At 36.7% G+C, this 14,340-nt stretch overlaps 1 protein-coding gene across 1 annotated transcript in view; it reads right to left on the bottom strand.

Moving 5' to 3' along the window:
• Positions 1-1,643: 1,643 nt before the first annotated feature.
• The window catches only part of ARAP2 (ArfGAP with RhoGAP domain, ankyrin repeat and PH domain 2), a gene marked incomplete at its 3' end in the record, with an annotated part of 205,821 nt that continues 193,124 nt past the window's right edge, over positions 1,644-14,340 (bottom strand). The window contains exons 32-33 of the mRNA XM_081237829.1: positions 11,424-11,558; positions 1,644-2,003 (exon numbers count right to left, since the gene is read on the bottom strand). Of these exons, the coding sequence (XP_081093955.1) occupies positions 1,644-2,003; positions 11,424-11,558 (495 nt within the window). The remainder of the gene's footprint in view (positions 2,004-11,423; positions 11,559-14,340) is intronic.

The raw sequence follows: 14,340 nt of genomic DNA, 5'->3' as shown, positions 1-14,340 counted from the left end.
AAAAAAGACAAGGTTAAAAGTGAACTGGTAGCCCCCAGAAGTATAGTATCAATAGTTAATCTAACTCCTACCCCCAGGTGGCCATATGTTGTACACTTCCAGTAAATTCTGACTCAGTCTTACCTAATAAGAAATGAACATACAAAGAAAAACAATAACAAAAACCCAACAATAAAACCCTGTGATGATGAATGTTGCTCATATCAAAATGATAGTAAGGAACTCTAAATAAAAAAACAAAAAAACAAAAATTGCTTGTACACAGCAACAGTGCAAGTGTCATACATGCCAGGTCCTGTGCACACAATGTCTTCAATGCAGTGTAAGTTTCCTCTCAGCAGCCACCTGCAAAGAACTGAAGTGTAGTGAATGGATTTGCACTGCAGCTGATTAAATAACACTGTAAGGAAGAGTGGCCAGTGCCACTATTCATGTTTAGTGGCTGAATACTAATCTTGGGAAATACTTAGTCACTAGAATTTTTTTTCTTAACAGTTTCCCATGAACAAGGTCTGGTCAACAGTGAACTAGAATGAATCTCAACCTGATCTCCTTGACTTTCAGGACATTTTTAACTCTCTGCCTCTTTTTTTTTTTTTTTAATGTCAGTTCATTGGTTTGTTTATTTATTTATTTTTGGCTGTGTTGGGTCTTCGTTTCTGTGTGAGGGCTTTCTCCAGTTACAGCAAGCGGGGGCCACTCTTCATCGCGGTTCGCGGGCCTCTCACTATCGTGGCCTCTCTTATTGCAGAGCACAGGCTCCAGACGCACAGGCTCAGTAGTTGTGGCTCACGGGCCCAGTTGCTCCATGGCATGTGGGATCTTCACAGACCAGGGTTTGAACCCGTGTCCCCTGCATCGGCAGGCAGATTCTCAACCACTGTGCCACCAGGGAAGCACCCTCTTTGCTTCTTTTTAAAGTGTGGTTTGATAGGCAGCCACTAAAATAAATCCTCCCCTTTTTCAACTTACTTCCTTTTTTCCCTGTAAGGTGGACCCTGTGTAAACCTAAAAACATATGGTAACTTTATATACAAGTTTCTCAAAGTGCAAAATGTGTTACGTATAGCTTCATAGGCTTCATTTATACAGAGCATTCTATACAATACAGTACAGTTTGCGATTTCTGTTCATAAATTTATACCACTTAGACAACTACAGTTGACCCTTGAACAATGTGGGTTTGAACCACATGGGTCCACTTATATATGGACATCTTTTGATAGTAAATCCTACAGCACTACATGATCCACAATTAGTTCAGTCCACAAATGCAGAGGAATTCTGTATAGAGTGGAGGGGGTTGACTATAAATTATGCATGGATTAACACACCAACGCTTGCCCCGTGTTGTTCAAGGGTCAACTGTACTTCAAAAGGTTGGCCACTCAAAGTAACCCAATGCCTTCCTACACAAGGTTAATATAGCTGAACTGTACAGGCTTTGTTCAGAACAAAACACAGTGAATTTTACACTTATATATACATACATAGTTTAAAATGCTCTTTAAATGGTTAAGGATAGCTAGACAAATCTCACCAACCATGAAATATATTTTGGTTTCTGGTTTGCACATATACATTGTACACAATATTTAAAAAAATAATTTGCAAGACAAGTCATTTTACTTATTTTTCACCATCTATTCAGCCTGTAACTCTTTTGGAAGGGTTCTTGACCGCTGTAGAACCACACTAAGCTCTTCGATGACCTTTGGCGGTAACTTATTATTAGACTCTAAAGTAGCTTTGCCATTCCTGTCCTCAGTCTTCCTCAATGTCTTTAGGCCTTTATGGCCTTTCTCTTGCCCTTGAAGGACCTCAGCTTCTGTGTCCTCCAGACAGTTGAAACTCCAATGTTTTCTGGTTCGATTTCGAAGTTTCTCATCCTTGTGCTCCAGGCACTGGGCCACAATGGAGGCTCTCTCCTTTAAGGTGCCATCCCCATGCTCTTGGTCATGCTTTGCACTGAGCCGTAGCCTTTTGAGTTCTGCTTTTGCACTCTAAAAATAAAACAAAACATCTCACAGGGAAGCAAGATCTGGCACACTTTGTTTAAAGAATACTCTGCACATAAAAGTTGATGCTTCTTGTATTAGAATTTATTTCTATGATTTAGGTTCTAACTTGACTTTGGCACAAGCAGCATGTCTGCATTTATAGACTGAACTCAGAGCTACAAAATCAACTGAAATGGAGATCACGGAAATTCATTTTAACAAGCATTTAACATACTACTTCAAAGATGTCTTTCAAGTCAGTTATTCAAATTGACTCTCATTTCAAACTTGCCTCTTCCAATTCACTGCCGCTTAGATGTGTCACATATTCATGCATCTGTAATTCCTAAAGTATTATACCCAAGGGACAGAGGAAAAAGGGAATCTCTGTGGCCATGAGTCCAGGAAATGCTCTGTACTACAGATCCCTCTTTGAGAGTCACAATACATATTAGCATATTAAAGAAGCTAAGAAATATTACAGCAGAAAAATCTGACTTCTTTTTCTATTTTCTCTTCCCCAAATATTTGACTAGTGAAATCTTTTCCCCACATAATACACTATTAGAATCCCACAGAAATATATACCCATAGATATACTTATGAAAATACTGAAAGGTATATATAGTTATGTATTAAAACCCACTTTTGTATCAATGGATTAAAGTAAACATTCATTCAGTGAACTTTAAGTGCCTACAGGTACCAGAAATCCATCGAGACACAACTTGTATTGGAACAGAGGTGCACTTTCTTAACTAGCATCCAGGGTGTCTTGTGACTGGGCAAGTACTGGCATCCAGAACTCTCATGAGATTCTCAAAGGTGACTACAACCTCATCAAATGTAAGATAAAAGAATGAACAACAGAGAAGCAAGCTTCTAGTGGATATGGAGCCACAGCAAAAGGCTACCCAAAAAACTGGGTCAGGGAGGTGGGGGCAGGAAGGCATAGTCATTTTTCTTTTCACGAATTGAAGGAATTTCTTCAATATTTCCCTAGTAAAAATTGCAAAGCACAGAAAGAAGAGAGCCAAAGAAAATTTTGTTATTATATTACAAATGTTTGAGATAGAGAAGATGAAATGAAAGGGGTAGTATAATATTAAGAATGGGACTATTTTGCAGATGGCAGAGTAGTAGGATGTGAGCTCACCCCTTCTTAGGAAAACACCAAAAATCACAACTAACTGCTGAAAAACCATCAACCAAAAAAAAAAAAAAAAAAGAAAAAAGCCAGAACCTACAAAAAAAGATACCCCACATCCAAAGACAAAGAAGAAGCCACAATGAGATGGCAGGAAGGGCACAATTGTGATAAAATCAAATCCCATATCTGCCAGGTGGGTGACCCACAAAACTGGAAAATAATTATACCACAGAAGTTCTCCCACAGGAGTGGAAGTCCTGAGCCCCACATGAGGCTTCCCAACCTGGGGGTCTGGCAACAGGAGGAGGAGCCCACAGAGAATCTGGCTTTGAAGCCCAGCAGAGTTTGATCACAGGAATTCCACAGGACTGGGGGAAACAGAAACTCCACTCTTGGAGGGTACACACAAGTTCTCATGCACACCAGGACCCAGGGAAAAAAAAGGAGTGAACTCATAAAAGACTGGGCCAGACCTACCTTCTAGTATTGGAGGGTCTCCTGCAGAGGCAGGGGGGTGGCTGTGGTTCACTGTGGGGGACAAAGACACTGGCAGCAGTAGTTCTCGGGAGTACTCATTGGTGTGAGCCTTCCTGGAGGCTGCCATTTCCTCCCCAAGACCTAGCCCCACTCAACGGCCTATAGGCTCCAGTGGTGGGAAACCTCAGGCCAAACAACCAATACAGCACCACCCATCAGCAGACAGACTGCCTAAAGTCTTCCTGAGCATGGCCCTGCCCACCAGAAGGAAAAGACTAGCTTCACCCACCATTGGGCAGGAACCAGTCCCTCCCACCAGGAAGCCTGCACAAGTCCCTTAGCCTCATCTACCAGAGGGCAGACAGCAGAAGCAAGAACTACAATCCTGCAGCCTGTGGAAATGAGATGGCAGAGGAGTATTTCCCAGATGAAGGAACAAGATGAAACCCCAGAAGAACAACTAAGTGAAGCGGAGATAGGCAATCTACCAGAAAAAGAATTCAGAGTAATGATACTGCAAGATGATCCAAGATCTCAGGAAAAGAATGGAGGCACAGATTGAGAAGTTACAAGAAAAGTTTAACAAAGACCTAGAAGAACTAGAGAACAAACAGAGATGAACAACACAATAACTGAAATGAAAAATACACTAGAAGAAATCAATAGCAGAATAGCTGAGGCAGAAAAATGGATAAGTGAGCTGCAAGACAGAATGGTGGAAATCAATGCTGCAAAACAGAATAAAGAAAAAAGAATGAAAAGAAATGAAAACAGTCTAAGAGACCTCTGGGACAATGTTAAATGCCCCAACATTCACATTACAGGAGTCCTGGAAGGAGAAGAGAGAGAGAAAGGATCTGAGAAAATAATTGAAGAGATAATAGCTGAAAACTTCCCTACCATGGAAAGGAAACAGTCACCTAAGTCCAGGAAGTGCAGAGAGTCCCAGGCAGGATAACCCCAAAAAGAACATGCCAAGACACATAGTAATCAAATTGACAAAAATTAAAGACAAAGAAAGAACATTAAAAGCAAAAAGGGAAAAGAGACAAATAACATACAAGGGAACTCCCCTAAGGTTAACAGCTGATTTCTCAGCAGAAACTTTACAAGCCAGAAGGGAGTGGCATGATATATTTAAAGTGATGAAAGGGAAGAACCTATAACCAAGAATACTCTATCCAGCAAGGCGCTCATTCACATTTGAGGGAGAAATCAAAAGCTTTACAGACAAGCAAAGCTAAGAGAATTCAGCACCACCAGACCAGCTTTGCAACAAATGCTAACGGAACTTCTCAAAGCAGAAAAAAGGCCACAGCTAGAAACAAGGAAATTAGACATGGAAAAGTTTTCTGGTAAAGGCAAACATACAGTAAAGGTAGGAAATCATCTGCACACAAATATGATTACCAAAACCAGCAACTGTGAGACGAGGAGAGCACAAATGCAGGATATTGGAAATGCATTTGAAATGAAAAGACCAGCAACTTAAAACAATCTTGTTTGTATATAGACTGCTATATCAAAACCTCATGGTAACTGCAAACTGAAAATCTACAATAGATACACTCAAAGAAAAAGGAATCCAAACACAACACTAAAGTTAGTCATCAATTCACAGGAGAACAAAAGAGGAAGGGAAGAAAAAAGAGCTGCAAAGACAAATCCAAAACAATTAAGAAAATGGCAATAAGAACATATATATTGATAATTACCTTAAATCTAAATGGAATGAATGCTCCCACCAAAAACAGACTGGCTGAATGGATACAAAAACAAAACCCCTATATATATATTCTGTCTACAAGAGATGCACTTCAGATCTAGGGACACATACAGACTGAAAGTGAGGGGATGCAAAAAGGTGTTCCATGCAAATGGAAATCAAAAGAAAGCTGGGGGGCTTCCCTGGTGGCACAGTGGTTGAGAGTCCGCCTGCTAATGCAGGGGACATGGGTTCGTGTCCTGGTCTGGGAAGATTCCACATGCGGCGGAGTGCTGGGCCCGTGAGCCATGGTCGCTGAGCCTGCACGTCTGGAGCCTGTGCTCCACAATGGGAGAGGCCACAACAGTGAGAGGCCTGTGTACCGCAAAAAAACCAACAACAACAAAAAAAACAAAGCTGGAGTAGCAATACTCATATCACATAAAATAGGCTTTAGAATAAAGACTGTTACAAGAGACAAAGAAGGACACCACATAATGATCAAGGGATCAATCCAAGAAGAAGATACAACAATTGTAAATATATAAGCACCCAACATAGGTGCCTCAATATATAGGGCAAATACTAACAGCCATATAAGGAGAAATTGACAGCAACACAATAATAGTGAGGGACTTTAACACCCCATTTTCATCAACGGACAGATCATCCATACAAAAAATCAGTAAGGAAACACACTTTAAATGACACATTAGACCAGATGGACTTAACTGAGATTTATAGAGCATTCCATCCCAAAGCAGCAGAATACATATTCTTCTCACATGCACATGGAACGTTCTCCAGGCCACGTGCTGGGCCATAAAGTGAGCTTTGGTAAATTTAAGAAAATTGAAATCATTATCAAGCATATTTTCCGACCACAACAATATGAGATTAGAAATCAACTATAAGAAAAAAAAACATAAAAAACAAACATGTGAAGGTTAAACAATATGCTATTAAAGAACCAATGGATCGCTGAAGAAATCAAAGAGGAAATCAGAAGATACCCAGAGACAAATGAAAATGAAAGCACAATGATCCAAAACCTATGGATGCAGCAAAAGCAGTTCTAAGAGGGAAGTTTATAGCAATATAACCTTACCTCAGGAAACAAGAAAAATTACAAATAAACAACCTAACCTTATGCTTAAAGCAACTAGAGGAAGAAGAACAAAAACCCAAAGTTAGTAGAAGGAAAGAAATCATAAAGATCAGAGCAGAAATAAATGAAATAGAAATGAAGAAAACAGAATATCAATGAAACTAAAAAGCTGGTTCTTTGAAAAATTAAAATTGATAAACCTTTAGCCACACTTATCAAGAAAAAAAGGGAAAGGGCTCAAATCAATAAAATTAGAAATGAAAAAGGAGAAGTTACAGCAACAGCACAGAAATACAGAGGATCATAAGAAACTACTACAAATAACTATATGCTAATAAAGTGGAAAACCTGGAAGAAATGGACAAGTTCTTAGAAAGGTACATGGACAAGTTCTTAGAAAGGTACAATCTCTTAAGACTGAAACAGGAATAAAAAATATGAACAGATCAATCAGGAGTACTGAAATTGAAACTGTGATTAAAAAACTCCCAACAAACAAAAGTCCAGGACCAGATGGCTTCACAGGCAAATTCTATCAAACATTTAGAGAAGAGCTAACACATCCTTCTGAAAGTGTTCCAAAAATTTTCAGAGGAAGGAAAACTCCTAAATTCATTCTATGAGGCCATCATCACCCTGGTACCAAAACCTGACAAAGATACTACAAAAAAAGAAAATTACAGGCCAATAGCACTGGTGAACGTAGATGCAAAAATCCTCAACAAAATACTAGCAATCTGAATCCAACAATACATTAAAAGGATCATACCCCATGATCAAGTGGGATTCATCCCAGGGATGCAAGGATTCTTCAGTATCTGCAAATCAATCAGTGTGATACACCATATTAACAAATTGAAGAATAAAAACCATATGATCACCTCAGTACATGCAGAATAAGCTTTTGACAAAATTCAACATCCATTTATGATAAAAACTCTCCAGAAAGTGTGCATAGAGGGAACATACCTCAACACAATAAAGACCATATATGACAAACCCAAAGCTAACATTATATCCAACAGTGAAAAGCTAAAAGCATTTCCTCTAAGGTCAGGGACAAGAGAAGGATGTTCAATTGCGCCACTTTTATTCAACATAGCTTTGGAACTCCTAGCCATGGCAATCAGAGAATAGAAAGAAAGGAATGCAAATTGGAAAAGAAGAAGTAAAACTGTCACTGTTTGCAGATGACATGATACTATACATAGAAAATCCTAAAGATGCTACCAGAAAACTACTAGAGCTCATCAATGAATTTGGTAAAGTTGCAGGATACAAAATTATTACACAGAAATCTGTTGCATTTCTACACACTAACTATGAAAGATCAGAAAGTGAAATTAAAGAAACAATCTCATTTACCATCTCATCAAAAAGAATAAAATACTTAGGAATAAGCCTACCTAAGGAGGCAGAAGACTTGTACTCTGAAAACTATAAGACACTGATGAAAGAAATCAAAGATGACACAAACAGATGGAGAGATATACCATATTCTTGCATTGTAAGAATCCACATTGTCAGAATGACTATACTACACAAAGTATTGCTATATTTAAAATAGATAACCAACAAGGTCCTCCTGGATAGACCAGGGAACTCTGCTCAATATTCTGTAATAACCTAATGGGAAAAGAATTTGAAAAAGAATAGATACATGTATATGTATAACTGAATCACTTTGCTGTACACCTGAAACTAACACAACATTGTTAATCAACTATACTCCAATATAAAATAAAAATTTTTAAAAATACTATTTAAAAAAAAGAATGAAACTAAGTAGCATAAACAGTGCTGTAACTAAGGATGTCTAATATAATGTTTAAAGGGCAACACCTCACCTCTTTATTTTTCTCTATAGTGCCCATCAATTTCTAATATACTAGACAAGCTACTTATATCTCTTGTGATTATCTGAATGCCCTGCTAGAAAGTTAATACAATGCAAGGTTTCTTTTGTTTGATTTGTTCATTGACGTGCAAACCTATCACAGTGCCTGCACACAGGAAGTGGTCAATAAATATTTTCTGAATAGGAAATGAAGAAAGCTTAAAAAAATTCAGATGTTTAATATTCTGTTCTATTTTTCTAAATTTCAGCAGATCAGGACATGTAATTTTGTGATAGTCAAATTCAAGCTGAATAAAAACATTTTACTCAACATAATTTGTAAATAATTTTGCAATTTAGAATTTTCTGATAAGCTCATGATTATACATCTCAGATAAATATTTCTTCTCTAAAACTGACAGGAAGAAATATTTAGTTATCTAGTATGTAGTTGAATTCCAAAGTTTAATTAAAATATGTTTAAGAGAGATAGTAGCAATAGTTGCACAACCATGTGAATGTAATTAATGTACTATGCACTTAAAATGGTTAAAATGTAAAATTTTATGTGTATTTTATCACAGTACAAAAAATATGAGAGATTAGTAAAAATTATGGCTATTTAGCATAGGAATGTGACTGGGAGTTTATAAATATGAATCTTATTAAAAAGTTTCACATGACATCTATTAGGGAAAATCAAGGATCAATATAGAGTGGTTTTTATATTATACAGTTCTCATTACTTTTCAATTATCAGCAGAAAGACTTTGGGATGCTCTTAGATGCAGAATTTAGAGGCCAAATATTCATACATGTAATGCTGAAATTTCAAGTAAAACTATGATATTAGTCTAAATGACATAACCTTATACAAAGGTGGGGAGGCATGATGAAGTGAACAGGTAGAAATCAAGAAGAGATGGTAGTGAGTGATTTGCATGAACAATATGGTGTGTGGAGTGCCTTTGCATGTTGTGGGGAAAGAAAGCCAAGGCATCAGTACTGTGGAAAGAAGGGCATCATTTATGTGCTGCACTATCCTTAAGGTCTTAATAATGTAAAAAGAAAGACTGATAAGGTATGAAATTAGGAGAGTAAAAGGTAGGCTGGTCCAGACGATGCCAGTTTGTGTCAGAGGGCATTTAGAGACAACTGTTTGTTTAAATGGAAATGAGGATATGAAATGGAGTGTGTCTCCCAGCAGAGAGAACACCCCCCTATGAAGTAATGGCTTTTATTATCCCTAGGAGCTTACAGATAAAAGCTGAGCACAATGAACACGATGAAGTAGGCACCTAAGAGGAAGTAGGAGGGCCATAGGTAGCATCTAGCTTGTACATTCTTATGCACTATTTGCCTCTTCATGTATGATTTCCTTTGTCAACAACTTACTTCCTCTGGCTTATTCACTAGCTCACTACTAATTTACTCAATTAATTTTGGAAGTCACTTCCTCCAGGAAGCCTTCCCTGCCTGAAGGAGGTATTCTCATACAAGTTTCAACTGAACCTCATGAAAGCAAGACAGCTCACAGAATGGGAAGTCACCAAATTCACCAATCTGTCAACAATTTGTTTGAAAAGCAACGCTTCTTGAATATATCTGTTGATATGACTATATTTTTTTCTTATGAATCTAATCTTAGTAATACTTTGTCATTTTATTAATATATTTTCTTATGTATTTACATAAATCTAATTCAATAACAAATATTTTATTGGTTCATATGAAAACTTGCAATTCTAATTATGTCTTAATTCTTTTTAAGAATTAAATTTTAAAATTTGTTGAATTACCATATTTACTAAATTTACAAAAAAGCTTGGTTTAGTTTACTAACAAATCTTCTAGCAATTAATATTTCACTTTCAATCCTGAGGCACTGTCAGGAGAAGCTGGAGTCACAGTAGGACATATCTACTCCCTATGTTTCTGTGTTCCCTAATCTGGGTTCTTGGGAAAAATGACTCTTAAAGTTTTAAGATTCCAGATTAGCTGAGGAATCCATAGTTCTGCAAAGCAGTTTATTAGGAAGAAAAACCTGTAAGCGCAGAATGGCAGGAGTGACAAGCTCCTGAGTTCTTGCTGTCTTATTCCTCCTTTTGATCACAGCAGCGCATAAGGACTGAACAGGCAACAAAGGGAATAAACCATTATTTCAAAGCTTTTATCTTCTAGAGAAGAAGCATATTACAGTGAGATAAATGTTCAAGGAAAGACAGTCATGGAAAAACATTAAAAAAATCTGATCACAAAATTAAAATGGCTTTTTTCTTTCAAAAGTTATTCCTGTTACACCTGAAACTAACACAACGTTGTAAATCAACTATATTCCAGTAAAATTTTTTTAAAAAGTTATTCCTGTTTGGAAAGCAAGGAACTCACACAGCTTAATGGCCAAACCTAGACTCCAAGAAGAAATAACAGTATCTTTTACATGCTTCTCTTTTTGCTATGAGGGACTCATTTAAGGCCTTGAAATGCACATTAGTTGCAAATTGTCTAATGAGTTTTGAGTGCAAACAGCCTATGTCTTTTCCTGAATCAAGACTGATGCTACTTATGGTCACCCTGCCCTTCAAGGTGAGAAGGAAAGCACACAGTTTTCATGAAAGATGCCGAATCTTCTTTATTGATGCTCAGGGGTCATCTTGCAGTTCCTTATATTAACTGAGACACCCCATCGGTTCCCAGCCTCTGAAATTTGACTGTGTTACGGGAAAGTCTAGTTACCATGGCTCCAGACATTCTGCCATGGGCTCATTCTAAGGAGGTTAGAAGTGAACTTGTCAGGCTAATTTGAGACTGTGATTTTTATCACCAGAACTTCTATATACATATTTAACATTCTTGGCCACTTTAGGAATAAACAAATAAAGTGGTATTGTACATATTTAATTGAGTGGTCAATGACATTATTAAAATTGATCATTTAAGAGAAGTTAATAAAATATAAAACTTCAGAGAGTGGCATAGGGTTATTCATAAAGTTTTCTTGATGGATGTGATTTTTACTGTGCTTTTCAAAGTGCTTATTACTGTGCTTTTGAAACCAATGAAGTAATTAATGCATTTAATCACATTAAGACTTAAGAAAACAAATGCTATGATTAATATAAAAACAAATAAAATCCTAACCTTACCTCAATATCTCTCCAGGCTTGAGTTGCATTGTTCTCATGCTGGATGGGAATTAGAGGCAAACCTCCAATTTTGGGAGTTTTGGTTATAGAACGTTTTCGTTCCTTTCCAGCTGGTGGCCATATATCACTTTCATGCTGTGGAAACACAATTTCTTGCTGTGGGTGTGTGATTTTATTATGTGGTACACCAAATTATATAGTCACTTGGCTCCTTTCTCATATATCCAAGTCAGATGATCTGCTTTCCATGAGAAGCCTGTTTGTAATTATGATTTTCACTCTGATGGTGGCACTGCTTGAGTATGTAAAACTCTTAAGTGAACTGAGCTTTGAGGTCTCAGTTCAATTTCTAAACTTCAAATACATGCCTTCTGTACTACTTATCCAACCAAAAGGGGAAAAATATTTAAGGAAACCGGCAAATCTCTTTGTGGAAGAAAAATAATATACGTGTCTACATTTTTAGGCCCTGTAATCAAAGCAACTGTACATTCATTTTCCCTTACCACCGAAGACAACTTGAGTGTCAAAATAATTTGACATTATATATACCCCAAGTCAACCTAAGGTATGGCTATTGGAAAAATTATCTTTATTTTATGACCTTTTGAAAAATGTTACTTTTTCATCTAATTGAATTCCAAAGAAACGTTACCTTGTACACAGACATTTCTACTGCAAATCATTGTACAACAGAGAGTGGCGCACATTTGTTCTCAAACTATTGACTACATATTCTGGGCACTGAGCAATTATAGATATGACTGGAGAAAAGGTAATTTTGCAAAGGGAAGAAATATCCATAGGTTAAAAATATAAGCTCTTCGATGATAAATCCTTAAGATATGCATATAAAAGAAAAATCTTTAAAGAATTTTTCTCTTCTTCAGGGTAGATTAACTTTTCAGAAGTTGGGAAAAACAAATTGATTTTCAGACAACAACCTGTGAAAGAAATACAGAATACCAACTACACACAATGAGACGTTTATAGATGTTATGATGAAATGAAAACCATTTGGTAAACTATATAGCTAAATGCCTACTCATTCTTTTCCTCTACTCTTAAGAATGAACAGATTCTTATTCTTATGTTGCAATTAGTAGTTTAACATTGTGTTTTATAGCAAAAAACTAATTTCAACAAATGTTGACTATATACTCACTATAAAATAGCAGCTAAGTTATACTGAGGGGCAGACTGCTTGACTTTGTGCTTATCAATATACAGATATTATCTCATTTAATCCTCAATGGTCCTACAGTGCAGGTCCTATTATTACTAGATTTAGTGCATAGGCATCAGATCTACCCTTGGATTTCAGTGAAGTGCTTACTTTGGTTCAGCAAATCTACAATGGTAAATTATACGATATTTCAATCAGAGAGAAAGTTACAAGTTTCATATTATTATTTTTATGTCATGGTCTTAAACTTGGTAAAAAAAACTTTGATATTACATAATTGGGATGTTCCCAACATGTAAAGCTGGGAGAATACTGGCTGGGGAGGAATTAGGTAATCCTATGAATTATGCCTACACTTTTACTCACTGATGTATAATATATGTGTTAAATGGTATTTTGAGGAATCTAAGAGCAATGTAGTTTTCAAACACATTTTTTTTTCTGACATGATATACAATGCTGTGAATACTAGCTAATTAGTTCTCAGTGGATTGATCCAAGAGGTATTTTTCCCAATAACAGAAATCTTTAGATCTAAGTAATATGTTCTGATAACATTTATAGTTATGTATAAGTGACTTCAAAAGTCATACTGCATGGAGCATATAGTTGAGGATCATACTCTCATTATTATAACCAGTGATCACATCCCCAAATCTTCATTTTGCATCCCACTTTCTTTTTCAAAATTTTTCCCCACAGCTTTACTGAGGTATAATTGACAAGACTGTAAGATATTTAAAGTGTACAATGTGATGATTTGATACATGCATACATTGTGAAAGGATTCCCCCCATCAAGTTAATCAACATATCTATCATCTCACATATTTAACCTTTCTGGGTTTCTTTTGGTGAGAACATTTAAGTTCTACTCTCTTAGCAAATTTAAATTAGATAATACAGTGTCATGAACTATAGTCACCATGTCATCTATTAGATCCTCAGACCTTATTCATCTTATATCTGAAAGTATGTACACTTTTTCCAACCTCGCACTATTTCCCCCACAGCCCCTGGCAACCAACTGTTCCACTCTGTTTCTATGAGTTTGATTTTTATATGGGATACCATGCAGTAATTGTCTTTGTCTGGTTTAATTCACTTAGCAAAATGCCCTCCAGGTTCATCCATGTTGTCCCAAGTGACAGATTTCCTTTTTTAGGGCTGAACAATATTCCATTGTATACATGTTTGCATATATGTATGTGTGCGTATATACACACACACTACACACATCTTCTTTATCCATTCATCCATTGATAGACACTTAAGGTTGTTTCCGTACCTTGCCTATGGTGAATAATCCTGCAATAAACATGGTTCTGCCTCTCACTTTCTGACCTTGACATCTTTCTAGGTAACCTAGTTTAGTTTCATTAACCCTAAATATTCTTTAGACTCCTTGAGAGCTTCAGTCCATTCTCCACCACCATTCTACTTTTCACATTTTTTCCCACTTCCTTCACAGTCTGGCTTAGATTTCATGGTCAATCAATCAGTATACTCACCTCCTTATAAATAAGATCAAGTCCTGTGTTGCTTCTCCTTTGATCACACTTGCCTGGCAAAGCCCCAAGCCTAGTTAAACCCAATTCTACTTACTCCATGGGTGCCTCCAAATTGATGGAGGGGAAATAAAAAATAGAAAATCAATCTGGAGATTCATCTCACTTTAAATTTACCCTTAAATTTCAAGTGAGCACTTAGCCTTCCCTTTATATTCTAGTAT

This window comes from Mesoplodon bidens (genome assembly GCF_964165515.1).
Source record: "Mesoplodon bidens genome assembly, chromosome: 1".
Lineage (NCBI taxonomy): Eukaryota > Metazoa > Chordata > Mammalia > Artiodactyla > Ziphiidae > Mesoplodon > Mesoplodon bidens.
This window is presented reverse-complemented; position numbering and strand designations above follow the sequence as displayed.